Source organism: Carex rostrata, chromosome 17 (assembly GCF_964058835.1).
Source record: "Carex rostrata chromosome 17, lpCarRost1.2, whole genome shotgun sequence".
Lineage (NCBI taxonomy): Eukaryota > Viridiplantae > Streptophyta > Magnoliopsida > Poales > Cyperaceae > Carex > Carex rostrata.
Genome location: NC_135934.1, coordinates 8658371 through 8678718, shown reverse-complemented (window position 1 = coordinate 8678718; position 20348 = coordinate 8658371). Strand labels below are relative to the sequence as shown.

General features: G+C 33.9%; 4 protein-coding genes and 1 long non-coding RNA gene across 9 annotated transcripts; 1 reads left to right on the top strand and 4 right to left on the bottom strand.

Moving 5' to 3' along the window:
* Nucleotides 1–836: 836 nt before the first annotated feature.
* Nucleotides 837–4726, bottom strand: LOC144568358 (uncharacterized). 3 transcript variants are annotated; one of them, XR_013515648.1, is made up of 4 exons: nucleotides 4634–4726; nucleotides 2489–4016; nucleotides 1810–1950; nucleotides 837–1285 (listed from the first exon to the last, which is right to left on the bottom strand). It is a non-coding gene; the product is annotated as an uncharacterized LOC144568358 (long non-coding RNA). The 3 variants fall into 3 exon arrangements; XR_013515649.1 differs by lacking the exon at nucleotides 837–1285 and adding an exon at nucleotides 1301–1620 and having other exon boundaries at nucleotides 3335–4016; XR_013515650.1 differs by lacking the exon at nucleotides 837–1285 and adding an exon at nucleotides 1301–1620 and having other exon boundaries at nucleotides 1810–1946; nucleotides 3335–4016.
* On the top strand, nucleotides 965–3039 carry LOC144568357 (peroxidase 9-like). The gene is made up of 4 exons (XM_078318677.1): nucleotides 965–1265; nucleotides 1731–1922; nucleotides 2055–2220; nucleotides 2414–3039. The coding sequence occupies exons 1-4, from the start codon at nucleotides 990–992 to the stop codon at nucleotides 2833–2835; spliced, it is 1056 nt and encodes a 351-aa protein (XP_078174803.1). The 5' UTR covers nucleotides 965–989; the 3' UTR covers nucleotides 2836–3039.
* Nucleotides 4727–5180: 454 nt separating the features above from the next.
* On the bottom strand, nucleotides 5181–6527 carry LOC144568307 (TRAM, LAG1 and CLN8 (TLC) lipid-sensing domain containing protein). Its single transcript, XM_078318608.1, has 5 exons — nucleotides 6235–6527; nucleotides 5990–6130; nucleotides 5788–5907; nucleotides 5589–5684; nucleotides 5181–5479 (listed from the first exon to the last, which is right to left on the bottom strand). Exons 1-5 carry the CDS (start codon nucleotides 6469–6471, stop codon nucleotides 5354–5356), a joined length of 720 nt encoding a protein of 239 aa, XP_078174734.1. The 5' UTR covers nucleotides 6472–6527; the 3' UTR covers nucleotides 5181–5353.
* Nucleotides 6528–14067: 7540 nt separating this feature from the next.
* Nucleotides 14068–16863, bottom strand: LOC144568222 (NAD(P)-binding Rossmann-fold superfamily protein). Its single transcript, XM_078318487.1, has 8 exons — nucleotides 16605–16863; nucleotides 16434–16526; nucleotides 16272–16350; nucleotides 15997–16075; nucleotides 15824–15863; nucleotides 15591–15725; nucleotides 14487–14630; nucleotides 14068–14385 (listed from the first exon to the last, which is right to left on the bottom strand). The coding sequence occupies exons 1-8, from the start codon at nucleotides 16766–16768 to the stop codon at nucleotides 14127–14129; spliced, it is 993 nt and encodes a 330-aa protein (XP_078174613.1). The 5' UTR covers nucleotides 16769–16863; the 3' UTR covers nucleotides 14068–14126.
* A 330-nt stretch (nucleotides 16864–17193) lies between these two features.
* IMPL2 (inositol monophosphatase family protein) lies at nucleotides 17194–19968 on the bottom strand. 3 transcript variants are annotated; one of them, XM_078318485.1, is made up of 10 exons: nucleotides 19877–19968; nucleotides 19224–19668; nucleotides 19032–19110; nucleotides 18782–18876; nucleotides 18637–18686; nucleotides 18387–18511; nucleotides 18013–18079; nucleotides 17813–17902; nucleotides 17577–17688; nucleotides 17194–17503 (listed from the first exon to the last, which is right to left on the bottom strand). In XM_078318485.1, the coding sequence occupies exons 2-10, from the start codon at nucleotides 19573–19575 to the stop codon at nucleotides 17433–17435; spliced, it is 1041 nt and encodes a 346-aa protein (XP_078174611.1). In that variant the 5' UTR covers nucleotides 19576–19668; nucleotides 19877–19968; the 3' UTR covers nucleotides 17194–17432. The 3 variants fall into 3 exon arrangements, with proteins under 3 accessions (XP_078174611.1, XP_078174610.1, XP_078174612.1); XM_078318484.1 differs by lacking the exon at nucleotides 19877–19968 and having other exon boundaries at nucleotides 19224–19709; XM_078318486.1 differs by lacking the exons at nucleotides 17577–17688; nucleotides 19877–19968 and having other exon boundaries at nucleotides 19224–19711.
* Between the last annotated feature and the right edge of the window lie 380 nt (nucleotides 19969–20348).

Sequence of the window (20348 nt, the reverse complement as noted above, 5' to 3'; positions counted from 1 at the left end):
TGTAGCTAAGTCTATGACTAATTACTGTCTCACTAGTTATTTTTCAATTAATAGACAGTTAGACACTGCATGCATGTTTATTTCCTTTCATTTGAATTTTTGGCACTGTATGGTAAAATCTGGGTCAAAACAAAACAATCGAGTGAATAGCTTAACCATATAACATATATACAAACAATTCAACAACAATATTTGAAATGTAATATTCTTAGTCTATATATAAAAAAACAAAAATAAAGTGAGGCTATGGTACTATGTATAGCGCAGATTGGTCCGTACTACGGATCAATATTTTTGTCTTCAAAATCCTAACGGTCGATCCAAACCATTCAACATGGTCTCCATATAAATATGTATTTGTAAACAAAATTCTACATTTTTTAGAATTTTTTTAGTGATTTTCTACCCATCTAAAAAATTAGTAAAAAAGATTCTAAAAAATTAAATTTAGTTTACAACATATTCATGTAGAGACCATATTGAACGGTTCAGATTGACCGCTACGACTTTTAAATCAAAAAGTTGAGTTCATAGCACGAGCCAATATGCACTTTGCATAGTACCATAGCGTCACTCTAAAAAATATATAATACATGAGAACAACATCTAGTCCGGTTGCTAAGGTATTACCTTGTTTTTTTTTTGTTTTTGAGAAACTTGACAGATGTTGTCAAGGTTGTAAGGTATTACCTTGTATGTGGAAATGGGTTCAAAATCTAATATCGACACAAGATAATTTGATAACTTCATCGCTAATCTCATGCTAAAAAATAGCACAGGGCTTTCAATGAGCACATTAACAAATTACAATTGTCCAACATATTTGTCTGTATATATTCAATGTTTGGTCAACTGAAAAATATATTGTATTCATAAACAATAATGAGTGGAGTTAGTACCATAATTCAAAAACAAATTTTGGAACCCCTATAAAATACAACCCAAATGATAAATCCAGGCTCATCCATTCAGCAAAACACAAACTTGAAATGGCTTTTTCAATTCGGTATCTCCTCTCACTGACAATGATCTCTCTGTATTTCTCATTCTCATTTGCATTCTTCCCGGGTTACAATAATCACTTCATGGAGGGCGAATTCCCTAATGAGGCCCATCCACTAACGGGTCTATGCCCACAATACTATCAGTTTACATGCCCGCAAGCCGACCAAATTGTTATTTCAGTTTTAATGGAGGCAATTGCAAAAGATCCAAGAATGGCTGCTTCTATTTTAAGGCTTCATTTTCACGATTGTTTTGTACAGGTAACAAATAATCAAAGTTGCTGCACAAACCCCCATAACTAGATCATGGATTCATGGGTATGCACAGTCAAAAGGCCCCACATTTTCTTTTTCTGTTTCCATATTGAAAGCTGTAAAAATTTATACTTAAATCTGTGCAAGATCTAGAGGTGGAAGAAGTAATTAATGCACACAAGTAGTCACAACAAACCGTTATTTAATTTGCACTTCATCCTCAAACCTGAATAAAGCTATATTAAATATTTCTACAATTTCATAAAAAAAAAAAAGTTGCATTAAATAACAGTTTACAATACTTGTGTACCATTTATTGAAGTTGTAGCTTGCTTTAGCTCCCAGGATGAAGCATTCAAAACTAGCAACAAAAGAATAGGAAAATAGAAGAAATGTATTAAGAAACTTTATGCAAAAATGAGATAAGTTGACTTCATGACTGAAATTGAGTTTCATACAACACTGTTTCAGGGTTGCGATGCATCAGTTCTCCTGGATGATAGCAAGGAAATTGTGAGTGAGAAAAATGCAGTGCCAAATAAGAACTCACTGAGAGGGTTTGAAGTAATAGATCAGATCAAAGCCCAGATTGAAGAGGCATGCCCCAACACTGTCTCCTGTGCCGATATTATAGCACTTGCAGCAAGAGCATCCACTCTACTTGTAAGCAAGTTTCAAAATGTTTAACTGCCTAATACAAAAAGTTTATGTGAAAAGTTAATTCATTCTGTTCTAAGAGACTAAATAAGAGCCAACAACACATAACTCATTCTATTTGATGGAATTTTAAAACAGAGTGGTGGGCCCACATGGGAGCTTCCTCTGGGAAGAAAAGATTCTAAAACAGCAAGTTTAAATGGTGCAAATGTGAATATTCCGCCACCAAACTCAACTATACAGAACCTTATCACACTCTTTGACAGGCAAGGGTTAGACCAAGGTGACTTGGCAGCTCTTTCAGGTAAAGATAAATAAATAACTTCATTTAATAACAATATTATAAGAATTATTATATTGCATTTTGAAGCCTGTCTTTCAGTAGACTCAGTACCAAGTGTAACAAACAACATAACACACTAAGTACCTGTTATCTACTTTTGTACTGTAATGGGCTTCTAACTGGTGCGTACATTTTACCTCTCATATTATTACAGGAGGCCATACAATTGGAGTGGCAAGGTGTGTAAGTTTCAAACAAAGGTTATACAATCAAAACGGCAACAACAAACCTGATGAAACCCTAGAACAATCCTTCTATTACAATCTTGCTAGGGTTTGCCCCAGGTCAGGAGGTGACAACAACATCTCACCACTTGACTTTGCGAGCCCAGTAAAGTTTGACAACTATTACTACAAATCTATTCTCGAAAGAAGGGGCCTTTTGAATTCAGATGAGGTTCTTTTAACGGGTAATGACCCATTTGTGGCCAGTTTGGTCAAGAGCTATGCAGAAGACGAGGCACTCTTTTTTGACCATTTTGCAAAGTCAATGGTCAAAATGGGGAACATCAATCCCTTGACCGGATACAATGGGGAGGTTCGGAGGAATTGCCGACGGGTTAATGGGGTCTTCTAGAGATCGATCTGCGATCTTCCTTGTTTCCTCTTTATTTTGATTCTTTTGGCTTTCTATTTCTATTGTTTGGATTAGTCAAAGTATGGTTTTGCAAGTTGGTTCTTCTTTAAGAGATGTATTTGGTGTGGCATAAGGTTTGAGGAGTTGTTTTTGGTACTTTAAGTTATTGTAACAAAAATTTTATCTCTTGTGAAATAAAACAAAGAGTTTTGAATTTTAATTATTACTCCTGCCAGGTGACTGGCATCCTAGTGTATTAAGCCTTACTCATCACTTAGAAATTTCAACAGAGATCGTTATTCTTAGGAGACAACCTCCATCATTTAACCAATTTTTCACTTGACTTAATTTTTTCAAAACAAAAATAAAAATGGTACACTTTTGAGGTGGTAAACCCTATATTTCTCACAAAAAGGATGTTATAAAGATGAAAAGTAGAACAAATATAAACTCCATCGACGAATAGACAGCAAGGATGCCAAGATAACAAAAATCATACCGAGAAATTAAGGGCTTGAAAAGATCAAATAAAATCGAATCTCCTCCTTGTTTCTCTGATTGGTATGTCATTAATCTCGAGATGCATGATTTGTGAACTTGCCACTGAAGTCTGATCCTGATACTATGTACTTGAATTTTTGTTTTGATACAAAAGTCAGCAAATAAATAATTATGCCCTTAAGTCCTGTACTATTTTGGTTTCTGTGTTATGTTTCTTGATATTTCGAATTCTGGAATCCCAAGCTGAATTTTTAAATGGGTTTAACCAAATAAATCAGATAACACCTACCTCAAGCAACTCCCATTTTGCACATAGTTACCCTGCCAATCTCAGCTAGTATCTTACAAAATTAATAGCATGATAAGAAGTAAAATGTATATATAAAATCACAGCTTCCAACTATAATAAGATATGATTTAATAATTAATGTAAGAGAATTTAAAAACGATATTAAGAGAATACCATTAGAGATTTGGCTTACCTGAACAGGGTCCGGATACCCTAAAGTAACCCAAATTTTGAGTTTAGATCCACACCATCCGATCAGAACCTGGGCCAATCCGGCCCGAGGTGGAATGCACGGAGCCCCTTTAATATTTGTGCCAGAGCAGATTGGACGGTCCAGATCTGTATTCTACCTGAACAAAAGTAAGAGAGCAAGGAGTGCTGCCACATCATCCTGAGACAATAAAAGTTTGTTATTGGTTATAGCAATAAACCCGTAGGAGTTGAGCTCAAGTAGCATGGGAGATGGAATAAATGAATTGCAAGAAAATGTCATAACCTTAAATGCTGTTATATTCAATGACCTTAAGTAGTCGTATGATTGGAAATGGAATGTCTTTTGTTTTGGTTTATGGACTGAACATGTGGTTCATTATTTTGAATTAGAAACAAGTAATTGAGAGAATGAGTAAATTAAAATGGAGAGGATACTATGACAGTTTCTTCTCCAAGACAGATGAATATATGTATACCTGGCTCTTTACTTATATAGTCTAATGTTTTGGTATTGAATTATTGAACTGATAAGAGGAGAAATGTGGTGAACATGTATTTCTTTATTTTCTCAGATTTATCTGTTTTTTTAATGTAATTTATCTCTATGCATCTTTTAGTTCAATATATTATATATTAGTTTTAATCCTTCGAAACAGAATTAGCATCTTTTAGTTAAAAAAACAGGCGGGGATTAATTTAGAGTTTTGAATCTTTGATTGGAAGGAGGCGATGAATTGAAAGCGCGTAATGGGAATGAAGAAAAGAAAAGAAAGAAGAAAGAGACCATTAAATTACCTCTTCAACTCAACTGTACTGAACTGAATCGAGCGAGCGAAGAAGACGATACGAAGAGAAGACATGAGAACTTCAATTTAGCAATTCGAATTTGGAAAGAGGAAAAATGGATCGATAGCGAGCTGTTAACTAGTTTGTGCCTTGCCTGTCGGATCCGGATATCCCTCAAATCCGACAAGCCAGCTGCTCAGGATCCGATTGGCCTCTCTCAATTCTTTTGAAATGAATTACTTTACTTATACTTTAGTTAAGTGCTAAACAAAGTATTATTTAATACTTTTCAATTCGTCACATGATACAAAAGAAAAGAAAAGAAAAACAAATAAATCAATTAAAATACATTCGGGCCAAGGAGTCTAAAAGAATCTCCATTTACGAAATTGATTTACAATTTAAAACCGCTGTTAAAGAGTAATTTCAAAATTTTCATTTTGTGAAATCTTTTTAAATTTACAATTACATTGTATCCATAAAAGTGAAATTAAAAGTGTCAACTAGAATTTTACAATTCAATTTGCAAACTTGTGAAGATGCTCTCTACTTACATACAAATTGTTCATATTATTAAAAAAATATTTAAGTATATAAAATTTATTGACAATTCTCTTGCTAGTATTTTATCTATTTCAATTTGAAAGATAGTAATTCTAATGTTTTCCACAAACAGACAGAAATACAGCAGACAGATACACAATAACTGTACATTTAATTTGCAACAAATTAATTAACATGTGGGGTAGGCAAAGGCGTAGGCGTAGCTGATCTCCGCCTAAGCTTGTATTTGACCATCCTCAATATTTTATAAAACCAAAATGTGCTCACCGCTTGCAAACCAAATGCTGTTGCCTGAAAATTAATTAACACAACTTCAATGAGATAATATAAATAGTTTAATTTAATTATCTATGTTATATTTATTTTGAATTAATTAGAATAAATTGTAACTTGTACGTGCCTTAATGAGAAATGGGTTATCTGCTCTGAGGGTTACAAATGTGAGATATGGACCCACCCCCATCCTGGCCAATGAGAAAATTACTGCAAACATTATCTGCATCGATCATATATATATAGCACATAAACACAATTAAGCTAATTAATTAATGCCTGTATGAGGTTGATTATTAAAATCAATCAAGTAATTAGGATAGTACATCAACAAGTAGGTTGAGATCGGTGTCTCGGATGCCGAGCTCTTTGAGGAACTCTCGGGTGTGCAGCAACGGCGTCGACATCTCCGTAATCCACAGCGTTGCCACCATCTCCGTTCCACACTAATTCAAAATCAAATTCATTCATTTGTTCATATATAAAAATTAATTAAAACAAAACAAACCAACAAACAATCTTAATTACCTTTTGATAGGCAAGCCCTGCGCCGATCCCGACGATACTGACGAGGTGATGGACGGCATTGTCAACCGTAAAATTGTCACCGGAGATTGTGGCTATCAGATCGTATATCATGTAAGACAGTGTCACTGCCAATGCCCTCATCTGGAAGTAATTCATATATATTAATTCAAACGTTCCTGATGAATTAATTAATAATTAATTGACCAATTAAACAACTAATTAATTGATCGATCATTAATTATCACCTGCAAGGGAGAAGAGCGGGAAGCCAAAGGGCAGACAGGACAGGTCCAGTCCTGGACGGAGAATGAGGCGAGGCAGACAGCGCAGGTGGCGTGCATGGTGGCCACAATTCGAGTGCAGAAATCAAAGGATCGTTTTGGGAGCAAGTTCCGAACCATGAGGAAGGCTGTCGTCCAAAAAACAACACCTGAAATTATCCATTTCACAACATAGTAATCATCCTCGATCTCCATATCCATCTCTCTTCCCTTTCCCCGATGTGCACTCTAATTAATTACTCTTCAATATAAATAATAGAGTCATATATAGAGAGCCAGAGACAGATTAGGAAGAAGCAGGACGACCAACTTATATTGTTATATAAATTATTAATGAACGGTAAAACGTAGAAGAAAGGAAGAGGATAAGTAGAGATGTAGAGGGTACAAATATATTAAAAAAAAAGAAAGGCAAAAACGCATGACGTTATTAATTTTTATTATTCTATTATAGTTGGTTGGAGGCATTAATTGGGGTGAAAACGAAACGGATAGTGGTCAAATTATATATATATATATATATATATATATATAGAGGTTGGCTAAGATCAAAGTGGTAGTTCCTGAGCTTTGGTGCTACCAATTAATTTTTCAATTTTCAAAGTTTAAAATGTCGATCTGAACCGTTCAAGTTGATCTCTATATTAAAATGTACTTGGAGACCAAATTTTATATTTTTCTGAATTTTTTTACTATTTATTAAGCCACTTCGAAAATCGCTGATCCAACGGTGACTTCTGATTTTACTGTTTTGTTAAGCCACCATTGGATCAGCGATTTTTAAAGTGGCTTAATAAATAGTAAAAAAAATTAGAAAAATGTAAAATTTGGTCTCCAAGCACATTTTAATATAGAGATCAACTTGAACGGTTCAGATCGACGTTTTGGACTTTGAAAATTAAAAAACTAATTGGTAGCACCAAAGCTCAGGAACTACCACTTTGATCTTAGCCAACCTCTGTATATATATATATATATATATATATATATATTTTAATACAGATAAAGATTGAATATTAGACAGATATAGATAAGGATACAGATCGTATTGGATATTTATTAAAAAAATATTAAAATTTATGATATTTATCTAATTATAATGGTAAATAATATAATTTGTTCATGATATATTAAATTATATGGATCGGATATTATCTTACATTGTTTTTTAATATGGATCGGATATTATCTATAACTGGTAAATCCATGACACCGACCACAACCGCAAATAATTAGAGTAATAATTACTGGTTTTAATTTTCTTTTGTCGTGCAGTTTAGGTTATTAATTAGCTTAACCATATTCCAACCTCCTTACGGACCCAGAGAGAGATTGTGTTATATATGCAATTTGCACTTTTGGCATGCACATGTGATATATATGTCTAACTAATTTAGCTTGATTGTGTACATGATTCAACTTCCATTGTCTCAATTTATTTTTCAATACTAATAATACATCACAACAAAATTAAATTAACTGTATGAAAACCACTTGCAACCAACAATTCCCCAACCACTCATCCTCAAACTAACTATAAATTCAAAGGACAAACTATGATTAATTAATTAAATAAGCAGCTATAAGATTGCAACAATGGAAGGTGTCGAGTTAAAATGCTAGGTTTGTTAGATTCGGCAAATTAATATCAATATACTTAACTTACTAATTAAATGGGTAGCTTTACTTAAACTCTTAGCTTCGGTTAAGTTAAGCCTTTATGTAGATCAAATTAATATTATGGAGATGGACTCCTACGACAACTTCACTATTAATTCCCTTTATAATTTTTTAAAATCTGGTGGAGTCAATGATCTATAATCAGTGTTCTAAATAGCTAGTTATAGTTTTTTCGGACCCTAAAAGCTATGGTGCTATGGGAGATATATAGCTAGCTAATTAGTGCAATTGCTTATTTTTTTTAACCGTTCCGCTATATTGCTATAATCGTTATTTAAACCATTGTCTATAATAGTATTTGAAAGGCTAGCATATCTTTAAAAATTAAAAAAATTTATGGTTAGCTAGACGAAAACGAGTATTAACCAAAGATAGATTGAGTAAACATAGATGGACAGGTGATACTCAGTGTCTTTTGCAAAACCTAGCAGCTTCTGTCCGACCATTTCAAAAAAGAAAAAGAAAAAAGATACTCAGTGTCTTTATTGTTCTCACATGGAAACAATTGATCACTTATTTGTCACCTGTCATTTTGCTAGATCAATATGTAATTGGATTGCTCAGTACAATAATTTATATTTTGTGTATGATAATATTACTGCTCTGTGGGAGATTGATTACTGTATTCCATTAAAATACTCAAATATTATTGAAATTATTAGGGGTTCAATTTTGTAGAACTTATGGCTTGATAGAAATAAAATTATTTCTAATGGGGGTCAGGTGCAAAATGTACACGTATTAGGGTAAAATAAAATTACCTATTGCTAGATTTTGGACTTTAAATCAAAAAACAGATATTACTTGTCAATTGAATCTAATTTTTCTTTGTGGATTGAAGGATTTGATAGAATCAACATTGGTCATTTCCATGGGGACTACACAGGCTTTAACCCCTTTGCTTGAAACAGAGAAAAGTTCAAATGGTGATGAGGACACTTCAAGTAGTAACTCTGATAGTGGCTGCAACTCCACAATGACTGTTGCAGTTTCTTAAAATTTTAGGGTCTTTTATGCTTATTTTCATTGTTCTGTTATGTTAGGTATGTTTTACATATGTGTTGTTTCAGATTGCTTGGATGTATTAGTTTTTGTCGATTGTTTTTGGATGTTTTAGTGGTATTTCTCAATACCATTAGGTTTTCGTTTTGGTACCTGGTACCAACCTGTTGGTATCAATAAACACTGTATGGGGTTTTTATTCAATGAAAATCGGTGGATAATTTCACTTCTTTCAAAAAAAAAAAAAATCAATACTTCGAAGGCAGCATGCACATAGCAAAATAAACTTAAAATTTTTATTCCACCCACATTATGATTTTTTTTTCTTTTCATTTCCTATAATTGCTCTAATATTTTTCCGATAATTTTTTGATTAATTAGTATCTAGTTATTGTACGGTATCAATTATATTTTTGTTTTAAACTTTTCACCTGTCTATGACATATGTTTAGCTAGGCAAAACAAAAGTAGAGTATCAATTATATTATTTTTGAAAATTTTAAGCTTTTCAATTAGAAAAATAACAAAAAGAAAGAAGCTGAGCTGAAGTATAAGGGTGTGCTCCAGTTGAGGTTACGCGGAGGGAGAGGAAGAAAAATACACTGTGCGGAGGTGAACGGTGCCTCAGACCGCAGCTGCCCGAAGGTTTCACCTGCTCCAGAACTGAAGAAGCGGAGGTGAACGCGTACTGTGCGGAGGTGAACGCGTACTGTGCGGAGGTGAACGGGTACTGTGCGGAGGTGAACGCATAGTGATTTTTAGCGACAATCTTCACCCCCAAATCGGGGTGTAAAGATTACTGTTCGGGAGTGAGCGTCTTCCTTCCCCTTCCATTAATAAAGGTTTTCACCCTCAATTGCGGAGCACACCCTAAATCACACGAGAATAGTTCCGGTGACAATGATAACTGTAAATAAAAAATGACATGTGTTGTCATAGCACAATCATTAAAGTTATGTCACAACACACATGTTTATTATGATGTGACTTACTGATGAATTGTTTTGTGCAATGTTTTTTTTTAATAAAAAAATATACGACATGTCATACAAATCAATATGATATATCATAGAATGAGATGTGATCACATATAAAACTATAAACACAAAATATTACGGCATGTTAGTATCTCTCAAATATTAATCCGACGGCATTTTTGAATATCTTTTAAAATTGGTGCTCCGTGACCGCCGAAATTTTTATTAATAGGAAAATAAATAAATAAATATCAATATTGGAGAAGAAAATGATGTAAAATTGAAATCTAGAAAAAAAAACGTGATAGTTTATAACGTCTAAAGCAGGGGCGGAACTAGAAAACTTTGATGGAGGGAGCTAAAAATTAAAATGCATAATGTAGTGAGTGAGATTTGAATCCAATACCTCTCATCTACAAGACAAAGCTATAACTACTAGACTACAAGTAAATATTTGATTATTATTATTGAGGGGGGCTAGACTATATACAATGTTCTGAAAAAGAAATTAATTAAATTTCAATATATATAACTAAAATTTTAAAATCATAGAGATCGCTTAACCACCTTTTCAATACACTAAGATCCGCCCCTGGTCCAAAGGACATTATAAACAATCATGGTTTGATTAGTATGCTCTAATTACTCTCTAATTAAACCAAAAAAAAAAAATCCTAACCTTCATAGACTATCACGGCTAGAGAGTTATGGACTTAACAGTGATGTGAGTGCATAGATAAATACATCTTTGTATGTATTTATCATATATGTTGTAGGCCTTCATCTCTGGCCGTGATAGTCTATAAAGGCTAGAATTTTTTTTTCGTGATTTAATTAGAAAATAATTAGAGCAGAATAACCAGACTGTGATTGTTTATAAATCACATTTTTTTTCTAGATATTTTCTTTTCTATTATCGATATTTATTTATTTTTCCTATTAATAAAAATTTCGGCCGTGACCGTGCGGCTCCAAATAAAAAAAATATATATATATATATTATTCTAGAAAATAACAGTTTGGCATTAGAAAGTTCCCGCGTATCTCTCTCGTCTCCTCTACCCACTGTCGATCAAATAAATATTCACGGTTTCCATTTGAATATCTCCATCCAACTTATACGCATTATTATTTCTATCATATCTTTTTGCAAAAGTACGAAACGAAATTTTCCAACAATTTTTTCTTCACATTAGAAAAAAAATACATTATTTTCCAAAAAGTTAGAAATCTTTTTATTATTTTTTTCAATCAACATTTCAAAATCAGAACCAACTTTTTAAATATGTTTAACAATAAATAGAATTACCCAACATTATTTTCTTCATTTTGCAATATCATTGCAATTTTCTACCAATGTCGGTATTTTTCTCAAAATTTTCTAATAAACAATTTAAATCTGACAAAAAAAAATATTAAATATGATCACACGAGAAACGACACATCACAACATCATTACAACGTTAAAAAATGTAACACATCCTTTTTCCACTGTTTAACACACTACCTTGCGTAAAATTTGTTTAACCACACATTGTGTTTGTTGAGATGGAATGGTAGTATAGTTGATTAGGAGAAAATGTTCTAAAATTGTAGTTAACATAAGATCAAGGAGAACAGTTTGGGTCCGATGGCCATTGGATCCAAAGTGGTTTTAATGGGTTCGCTTACCATCAGATCTGCTTTAGGATTCGCGTCTGCACTTTTGCGTGTGCTTTAAAATTTGTGCGCACGAATTCTAAAAATAGATCCGATGATGAGCAAATCCATTTAAACCACTTTGAGTCCGATGACCATCGGACCCAAGCGGAAATCAAGATCAAAGAGTTCGATCTCCGGACCTCCGGTCACAAATTCGTAGCTTCTATGAAGCTTTTGAAAAAACGTTTTGTGTTTGTCCAGATGTATTTATCACGGAACATTTCTTAAAACACTAATAATAATTGAAGACAAACCATCACGTCACAGCTATCCTTGGATTTCTTTAACTATATAATACACGGATCAAGATAGAGAAAGTTGTACATTGCAAATGAAGTGAAATACGTAATTGTAATTGATGATGTCTATATCTGCTTCTGTTACTCAAACGCAGCTTTACATCAAGTCATTAATACACAACCGCAAGGCGCCAACCGGCAGCAATGAATACTGGTGTCTCTGTACAAGTTCAACCAGCAATTCATTCAACAAACAACACAATCAAACGCTAGTGCAGCCTAGGCTGAAAACGAATCAAACTTACTCTAATTTGAGTTTGAATTTGAATAAAATTCGAACCGAACTGGTTTGATTTGTTTCAGAACGAATTAATTTCGAATTGAATTAATTGTGAACTACAAATTTTTCGAATCGAAGTCAATCGAATTACGAACTAGATTTTTTTTTGGCAGCCCTAGTTATACCGGTAGTTTATGCATTAGTTTTCTTCTCACAGAACAAAATTCACACGGTTTCCTTTTATCTTTTACGAATTCACACTCATGGATTATGAGCCAGCTTAAGATTCCATTACCTTTTACGCTGCTGGATTGATTAAAATCAAGGCACGGACCTAGTCAAATGGAACTTATTCCATTGTTAATTTGTTACACTACTAAAACATTTTCCCATTATAAGTTGTCATTATATTAATAATTTTGAGCTATGATATAAGTTTGGTTCCAGCATTATTTAAAAATTTATGATTAATTCCATTAGTTGCATTATTTGAGATTCGAACATAAATAGTTCGCGAATCAATTTTGAACGAATTATATCCAGTTTAAGTTTGATTTGAATAAGATTCGAACCGAACTAGTTTGATTTGTTTGAAAACAAACTAATTTCGAATCGAATTAATTGCGAACTTTTTTCGAATCAAACTCAAATCAAATCACGAACTACAAACTATATGTATGTCAGAGTCACTAAGTTACTTCCATAATTTTTTTTTTAATCATATATATTAAAATTTAATTTAATATTTTTTTTATATAATCTAGTCCTCTCATAAAATATCAAATATATACCTGCAATAAAATATCAAATATATACTTGCAATCTATTGGTAAATTCAAATCAACTTGTTAATTGAGAAGTCTTAGATTCAATTCCAATGCCACATTATTTTGTGTTTTTAGTTTTTACATATTATGTATTTTATAATTTAATCTTATATTCAAATTTTCTAATTCCATCTCTACGCTCGTGCATATATATATATATATAGAGAGAGAGAAAGGCTACAATACATTGCAAATTTGCAATGTATAGACATTTTCGTACATTGGACTATAAATTACCGGATTCAAAGTTCAAATAACCGATCCAAACCGTTCATCTTGTTCTCCATATTAATATGTTCTTGGAGACCAAATTTTACATTTTTTGAATTTTTTTTACTATTTATTAAGCTACTTTGAAAATCGTTAAATCAAAAGGCACATATTAATCAAAAGGCACCGTTAGATCAACGATTTTCAAAGTGGCTTAATAAATAGTAAAAAATTTCCAAAAAATGTAAAATTTGGTCTCCAAACACATATTAATATGGAGAACAAGATAAACAGTTTGGATTAGTTATTTGAACTTTGAATCTGATAATTTATAGTTCAATGCACAAAAATACTTATGCATTACAATATATAGTAGCCTTACTCTATCTATCTATCTATCTTTTTATCTATCTATATATAGAGAGAGAGATGATAAGATGTTTTTTAAAAACAAGGATGGTTCCGTATATTATTTCAAGATTTTTATTTTTAGAAGTTCGAAGAGTTATTGAAACCGTTCAGTATGATGTTTATATAAAAAATTTCTTGAAGACCAATTTATATTTTTTTTTTTTCTTAGAGAAAAAGTTGTTGCTGTGGATGGTTTAAAAAAAATTCTTTAGATTAATAAATATACTATATATACAAAAATATAATAAAAATAATTCTAATGAGTATATAATTTAATCTCCTTAGATATTTTCCACATAGACCCTAAAACATCATGTTGAACAGTTAAATCGACCGTATAAACTTTAAAAATCAATATTTAGATGTAAAGCACGGGGCAGTCTGTGCTTTATAAAACACCTTAGCATTCACCACGAAGTTAGAATGGCAGTGCACCAAGCAAGCCTGAACACAAAAGCCATTAAAAAGCTCAAAAAAAGCAAAAAATAATTGCATATTACAAGCAACAGTACGGCGTAATTGTATATATTCACAAGGAACTCGACCAAGAATCAAAGATGCTTTGTAAGCCAGACTTGTAACTTGGGTATATTAATTGTACACCGAGCTCCTTTTTCATACGTGTATTAGATACACATTTTTCCCCAATAATTGCTTGCACATCTCCTAAACTTACATGATTGAAATCACTCACCATCTCAGGATACCTTCGGCTTATCAAGTCCCGAGCAAATGCAAATACCTCAGCTCGTGGGGCCGGGTAATCATCTACCACATTGTATATTTTCCTGAAAAATTAATTCATTAAAAAAACTAAGAAAATCCCAACTAGAGCAATTTAAAAAAAAAATCATAAATAAAAAAATAAAGAAAGAAAAGAGAAATGTACCCCAGATTTGGGTTTGCTATACTAGATAAGATAGCTTGACAAATATCGGCAACATGTATGCGACCTGTATAATAGAAATCTCTGGAATCTCTTCTCTTCTGATTTTCCGACAAGTCCTTCCTTTTCATAAGTGTATCTAAGGCACTGTAATTATACAAATAACCTATTTCCTTTCATGATTGAGTTAACAGGTTAGGCATAAATGAAATTACAACTAAACAAATAATAGAATAAATGTAGAAGAGGGATCCACTTACAACATTTGTAAGTTACAACATCTTACAACAATTCGGTTTTGTGATTTTCAAAGCCCAAACAGTCGACTCAAACCGTTTAACATGATCTCTATATTAAAATGTGCTTGGAGATCATTTTTTTTAATTTTTTTCACTGTTTATTAAGTATTTTACAAAACTGTTGTTTTTCAGTGGTCCAAAATTGTCTAAAAACAACAGTTTATAAAATCCTTAATAATAGTAAAACAATTAAAAAAATATATAAAGTTTGATCTCCAAGCACATTTTAATATAGAGATCATGTTGAACAGTTTGGATCGACTGTTTGGACTTCTAAAATTGCAAAAACCGAATTGTTGTAAGATGTTGTAACTTTACAAATAAAATGTTGTCAGTGGATCCCTCCTCATATGTATATAATTTCCAGTTATTTTAGTGAAGATTGCTTCTGTGAAGTCTGAGTCTAAATGTATATATACCAGTAAAGGAAAACATTTTTATTGAGTGAAGCTGGTATGAACTTGTGCTCGCGAGGAAGGTTTGTAAGCATAACTTAAATTAAAAGACAGATGGATAAGTTTCAAACGACGAATTGAAACCATTGATCTTAATCTACTTGACCAGCCAAACATTTTGGTTCCAACTATTTCATTTTTTTGCCTTATTTTCTTAAAGTTAATTCACTTTCGAAATTCTGCATCTTATACAAAATGTTCTTCAGAAATGAAAATTTCCTGGTGACCAGTAATACTTGGATTACTAGAGTGTGTGCAAGGACACATACTAAACAAAAAAAAAAGGAAATGAGGGGGTTATCAGTAAATTAAATAAATGGGAAAGGTGCTTGGTTAAAGAAAGAAGCCCGGACCTTCTTCCTGGACCGTAAATTCCACCTAACCGAAAAATAAAGGTGGATAAGCCGAGGCTAAGCCCAAAATGAGTCCATCCCTTTTCAGCTTCATATCTCGACTTGGCTGATTCAGTTCTTGGATTCACTGGGTAACTGCATTGAATCAATTATACAGGATAAGCAATTTAGGAGCAAAATATTTGTAACAAATTAAAAGGAAAGAATTGCAAAAGTCAGCAGTGAAGACTTACTCCTCGTCAACCCAAGCGCCACCACAGTCTCCATATACACCTGTCATGTTGAGTTATATATGCTTTTGTTTCCATCTTAACTTGTGACCCATGGTGACAGAATTAAATAGGGTTTGACGAGGAAATGAAGTGAGAGAAGCACATATATGATATTTTGAAGAAAAAATACTCACTAGTAGAGGAAAGATAACATAACCACTGTAGATTTCCATAATTCAGCAAGGGATGCAACTCCTGGTGCAGATTAAGCAACTGCATTTTACATTGCAAAGGGAAATTAAACCCTTTAATCCTAGTACTTATTGTATTGGACATTTTCATATGATAAAGAGCAGCCAGAGTGATATAAAGTGAAGAAATTAATGTTGCACACAACAGATAGATAGTGTTTGTAGAAAAGCTTTAATTAGTGAATTATGAAAATGAACAAGGGAAGAAGAAAAGAGACAGGATCACCAATTCCATAAGCGGGTGGGATTGAAACCAGCACGTGAGATGCATCTCGCAAGGTTTCAAGCTCTGTCAGCCTACAAAGAATAAGCATGTAAGGAATTGTAAAGACAAAACAAGGCACAAAGTGAAAAGAAAGAAAGAATAAGCATGTATGTACTTGTGGCGGTTGGCATCAAATAGATGAGCATCAATTCCGACTGTGCGCAGTTGGTTCTTCTTGAGGGAGGTGGTGCACGTGCCAGACACGTGCCTGATGAGTTGAGAAAGAGTAGAGATTCAGTACAGACAGTAAAGAGTGTGTGTGTGTGTGTGTAGAGAGAGAGAGTACCAGCCTTGTTGCAAGAGTGGGATGGACACGTGGCGGGCGACGAAGCCCGTTCCCAAAAGGAAGATACGGCGGCGGTGATCCATGCCATTTGGGCCTTCAGCTTCGAGGGCACCACCAGACGGAGTAGCCGCAACTCTATGCCCCAATCCCAATCCCAATTGCATGATATGAATCGGCTCCCTCTCTCTTTCCTTAACCCTTCTCTCTTCGCTAGTTCTCTTCTCGCTCCAGCCTCCAGCCAGTTAAGGTTCAAATGTTCAAGGGGTGAACTGAACTGCACTGCAACTACTGGGTCTCACTGTCACATGATATATGGGCCATTTATTTATCAAACCCTCAAAGCCCAACTAAAGTTAGTTTGTAATTTTGGGCTTCAATTTCACTTCTAAACTGGAACTGGGTCGCAAGCAAGCATCGGTTGCTTATTAGCACTAATAATTTAATTTAATGCATGCGATAAACCATATTATGCTTCTTCATTTTTTCATATTTATCTGACCATAAAAAAGCACCTATCTCCATCCTTGAAAAATTTGCTCAAAGAAGAAAAATACAAGAAGAGTTTCAGTGTCTACAACGACCTAATAACGCCAATACAAACATAAAACCATTTGCATACTAAACCAACTCAACAAAAATAATGACCTTCAAAACTATAATGAAAACTACATAAATGTAACTACTAAATACTAAATTATTAGGATGATCACAATTGTTTATCATCACAAATTTTATGTCAATCAATACTTCTGCCCCATAACTTTCACTTCTCAGTCCAGCCAATTTGCTTTTATTCCAATTAAAGCAAAAAAAAATGTACAAAGCTAATTATGACCAGTGAAGTGCCTCAATCGCTTCTTTGTGGACCATAGCATCTCCAGCTGCCACCACATTATAACCTAACACGTTTCAAAATAGTAATTAGATTTTAACAAAAGTAGAATTAGTTAATGTCAGAAATGTTTTACGCACTTGTGGGGTGTGACTGAGGGGATGCTTGCCAGCTGAGTCTATTTCCTTTCCAATCTGTTATGGTACCACCTGCACCTTCTATCACTGGTACCAGTGCAAGAAAGTCGTATGGCTATGTAAAAGAGAGAAAAAAAAATGTAAATAAGGTCATCCACATGCCTGGTGCATGTTGTAGGATAAAATGAAAAAAGGAACGTTTTGGAAAAGAAAAAGAAAAAGAAAAAGAAAAAAAAAACCTTTAGACCAGATTCAACAACAAGGTCAACAAAACCAGAAGCCAAAAGTGCATATGCATAGCAATCGCAACCATATAATGGCACTTTCACCTGCCAAAATCATCATTCAAGTAAATACATATATAGAAAGCACGGAGACGTAAAAGAAAAAAAAAATGAATAACATGCAAAATAGACACGGTTCAATATAGTCAATTAACCTTATTTCTAACACGAACAAATGCTTCCTCGGCTTCCCCGCTAAATAAGTGTGGACTTGTTGTATACCTTCAGAAATAAACAAAAAAATTATCATTGCAAAAAAATTTAAATTAGGACAACTAAAGCCATACTGACAGCGAGTAAAGCTTTCAGTGGTTACAGTTTAATGTTAAGATAGAAAACGAAAAGATAAAGAGAGATCAATCCTTACTCCATAGCTATGTATATTGCAGTTATGTGAAACCAAGTCACGTTATTTTGTTTAGCTTTCCGTGAATAACGTGGAATTTAGGAACATCAACAGGTAGCAGTCTATACTAGTAGTACATAGTACAAAGAGAATACAAATAAAAAATGAGAACATAGTACATACAAATAAGCTTGTGAGAGTACACTGCAAGTACGAGTTGAGATTTCTCTTCCATTCAAGGTGGTTATCTTTCCATCAATCCCCACCCATCTCTCTCTCAAAATCGGCTGATCAATTATTCCTATTATCTGAACAGTTCAAATGAAGGAAAAAGAGAACATATATCATAAGAACCTATCGGTTCATTTACTTGTTGAAAGTTTGATAATGAGTACGTAGGCCTAATGAAGCAGATTATGTAAGAGAAACGTACCGGTTTACCCTTGTGTAAAATTGAGATAAGCGTACCAAATAGAGGCTTCCCTACAAAACAAAAAGTGATTAAAGCAACTCAAATCAACAATTAAATTAACCAGTTACGCACACATTGAGAATAAAATAGAAGCAATTGAATGTACCAGTAATAAAGCTTTTAGTCCCATCAATAGGATCCAAAACCCAGACATAATCAGCATAGTCCTCTTTGCATCTCCAGCCATGCTCCTCTCCATATCTGCACATAAAATAGCTCTACCTTTGACGAAATTTATATGAAAAGCAGAAAAAAAAAAAATTTAAAAGCTGAAAAAGTCAATCCACAGTCCACACTGCAGTAATATAGAGATAAATTATTGAATTAGAGTCGTTTATACCAATTCTGAAACTTACATAGCATGAGAAGGGAACTTGTCTAATATAAGTGAAACCATAGACTCCTCGGCCTCTCTATCCGCAATTGTCACAGGACCTTTATCAAAGAGGTAGACAAATTAAAGGCACAAATAACTAAATAAAAGAAAAAAGATAAATAAAAATGCAAAAAAACAATAAAAATGAAAAAGGAGGAAGATATGAGCGTACTTAGGTCGGCTTTGTCGATGATATCAAAGCGCTGGCGAAAGTACTTCCTCAAGACCTCGCCGGCGACATCAGCAACAGAGTGGGCCACCTGGACTAGGCTATCCATGTTCCCTGATTTCTCAGTCTCAGCCAAGCAATCGCAATTGGAGGAAGAAGAGGTGGAAGAATGGATTGGAAGGATGGTTTTGAGACGAGTGGAGAGGGAAGAGAAAGAGACAGCGAGAGAGAGAGGGTAATTTGTATTGGATAAATGGTTAAACCCTAAAGATGAAGAGGAATGGAAGCGAGAGGGTAGCTTGGCGGTGGCAGTTAGGGTTTGTAAATAATTAGTAGGGTTTGTAGGACAATGCATTTTGCTATCTTTCTGTGTTATGCGTAGCAAAATAAAATTAAGCGCAAAGTTTCTTCAACTTCTCCATTCTTTATATGCTCTCAATTGAAGTAGCTATTTGAGCCCATAAATAAATTATAGTTATCTATCATCAGCAAACCTGACCTGTTATTTTTCTGTACCTCGTGTTAAATTCAAAAGCTGTACAAATTTGAATAGAATTTGTGGTAAATTTGCACTAATCCGAACAGAAATGACATTTGGGGGTTGAATGTTTACAGCTGACTGGTGAGAGAGAGAGAGAGAGATGGAATGGACTCACCTTTTAGTTGCAACTTGCGAGAGAGAGGATGGGAGAGGAGATGATCGGATCGGGTCGAGAGCAATACTGCTCTGAGGAGAGACGGAGAGAGGGAGCGGAGACGGGCTGGCGCTCGAACTAGAGAGAGCCTAGTACTCCTCCGTTAGATCACCACCAGCGTTCATCATAAAATAATCTGACGGTCGGAGTCGTTGAAGGAATCAGGTGAACTGCTGCCGTCCGATCTTTAGATCCTCACCTCAAGATTAGAGAGATTATTAGATCAGCGTGCTTGCGATTCATGAGTCTAGGGTGGCAAAAAAACTCGTAGCTCGTGGCTTGATCGTGACTCACATTTGACTCGCTCGCTAACTGCTCATTTGTTATTGAACTGAGCTGTTAACGAACCAGCTCGCCATTAGGTCCAGAATTAACGAGTTCGAGCTGGAGTCTAGCTTGCTCGCCAGCTCGGCTAGGTTTAGCTAACTAGCTC

Bases quoted from the DNA above. Each gene is read 5' to 3' on its own strand.
- LOC144568357 (XM_078318677.1), top strand. From the start codon at position 990: ATGGCTTTTTCAATTCGGTATCTCCTCTCACTGACAATGATCTCTCTG. The intron at 1,923-2,054 runs GTAAGCAAGTTT...ATTTTAAAACAG, and splicing joins CAAGAGCATCCACTCTACTT to AGTGGTGGGCCCACATGGGA. The intron at 2,221-2,413 runs GTAAAGATAAAT...ATATTATTACAG, and splicing joins TGACTTGGCAGCTCTTTCAG to GAGGCCATACAATTGGAGTG.
- LOC144568307 (XM_078318608.1), bottom strand. From the start codon at position 6,471: ATGGATATGGAGATCGAGGATGATTACTATGTTGTGAAATGGATAATT. The intron at 6,131-6,234 runs GTGATAATTAAT...AATTACTTCCAG, and splicing joins CCCGCTCTTCTCCCTTGCAG to ATGAGGGCATTGGCAGTGAC. The intron at 5,685-5,787 runs GTACTATCCTAA...TGATCGATGCAG, and splicing joins ATCTCAACCTACTTGTTGAT to ATAATGTTTGCAGTAATTTT.
- LOC144568222 (XM_078318487.1), bottom strand. From the start codon at position 16,768: ATGCAATTGGGATTGGGATTGGGGCATAGAGTTGCGGCTACTCCGTCT. The intron at 16,076-16,271 runs GTCTCTTTTCTT...TGTAAAATGCAG, and splicing joins CTTATGGAATTGGTGATCCT to TTGCTTAATCTGCACCAGGA. The intron at 14,631-15,590 runs GTCCGGGCTTCT...GTATAATTACAG, and splicing joins ATTTACGGTCCAGGAAGAAG to TGCCTTAGATACACTTATGA.
- IMPL2 (XM_078318485.1), bottom strand. From the start codon at position 19,575: ATGCATTGTCCTACAAACCCTACTAATTATTTACAAACCCTAACTGCC. The intron at 19,111-19,223 runs GTACGCTCATAT...TCTTTGATAAAG, and splicing joins CATCGACAAAGCCGACCTAA to GTCCTGTGACAATTGCGGAT. The intron at 17,689-17,812 runs GTTTTTTTTTTC...TCTTTTACATAG, and splicing joins TTGTTGAATCTGGTCTAAAG to CCATACGACTTTCTTGCACT.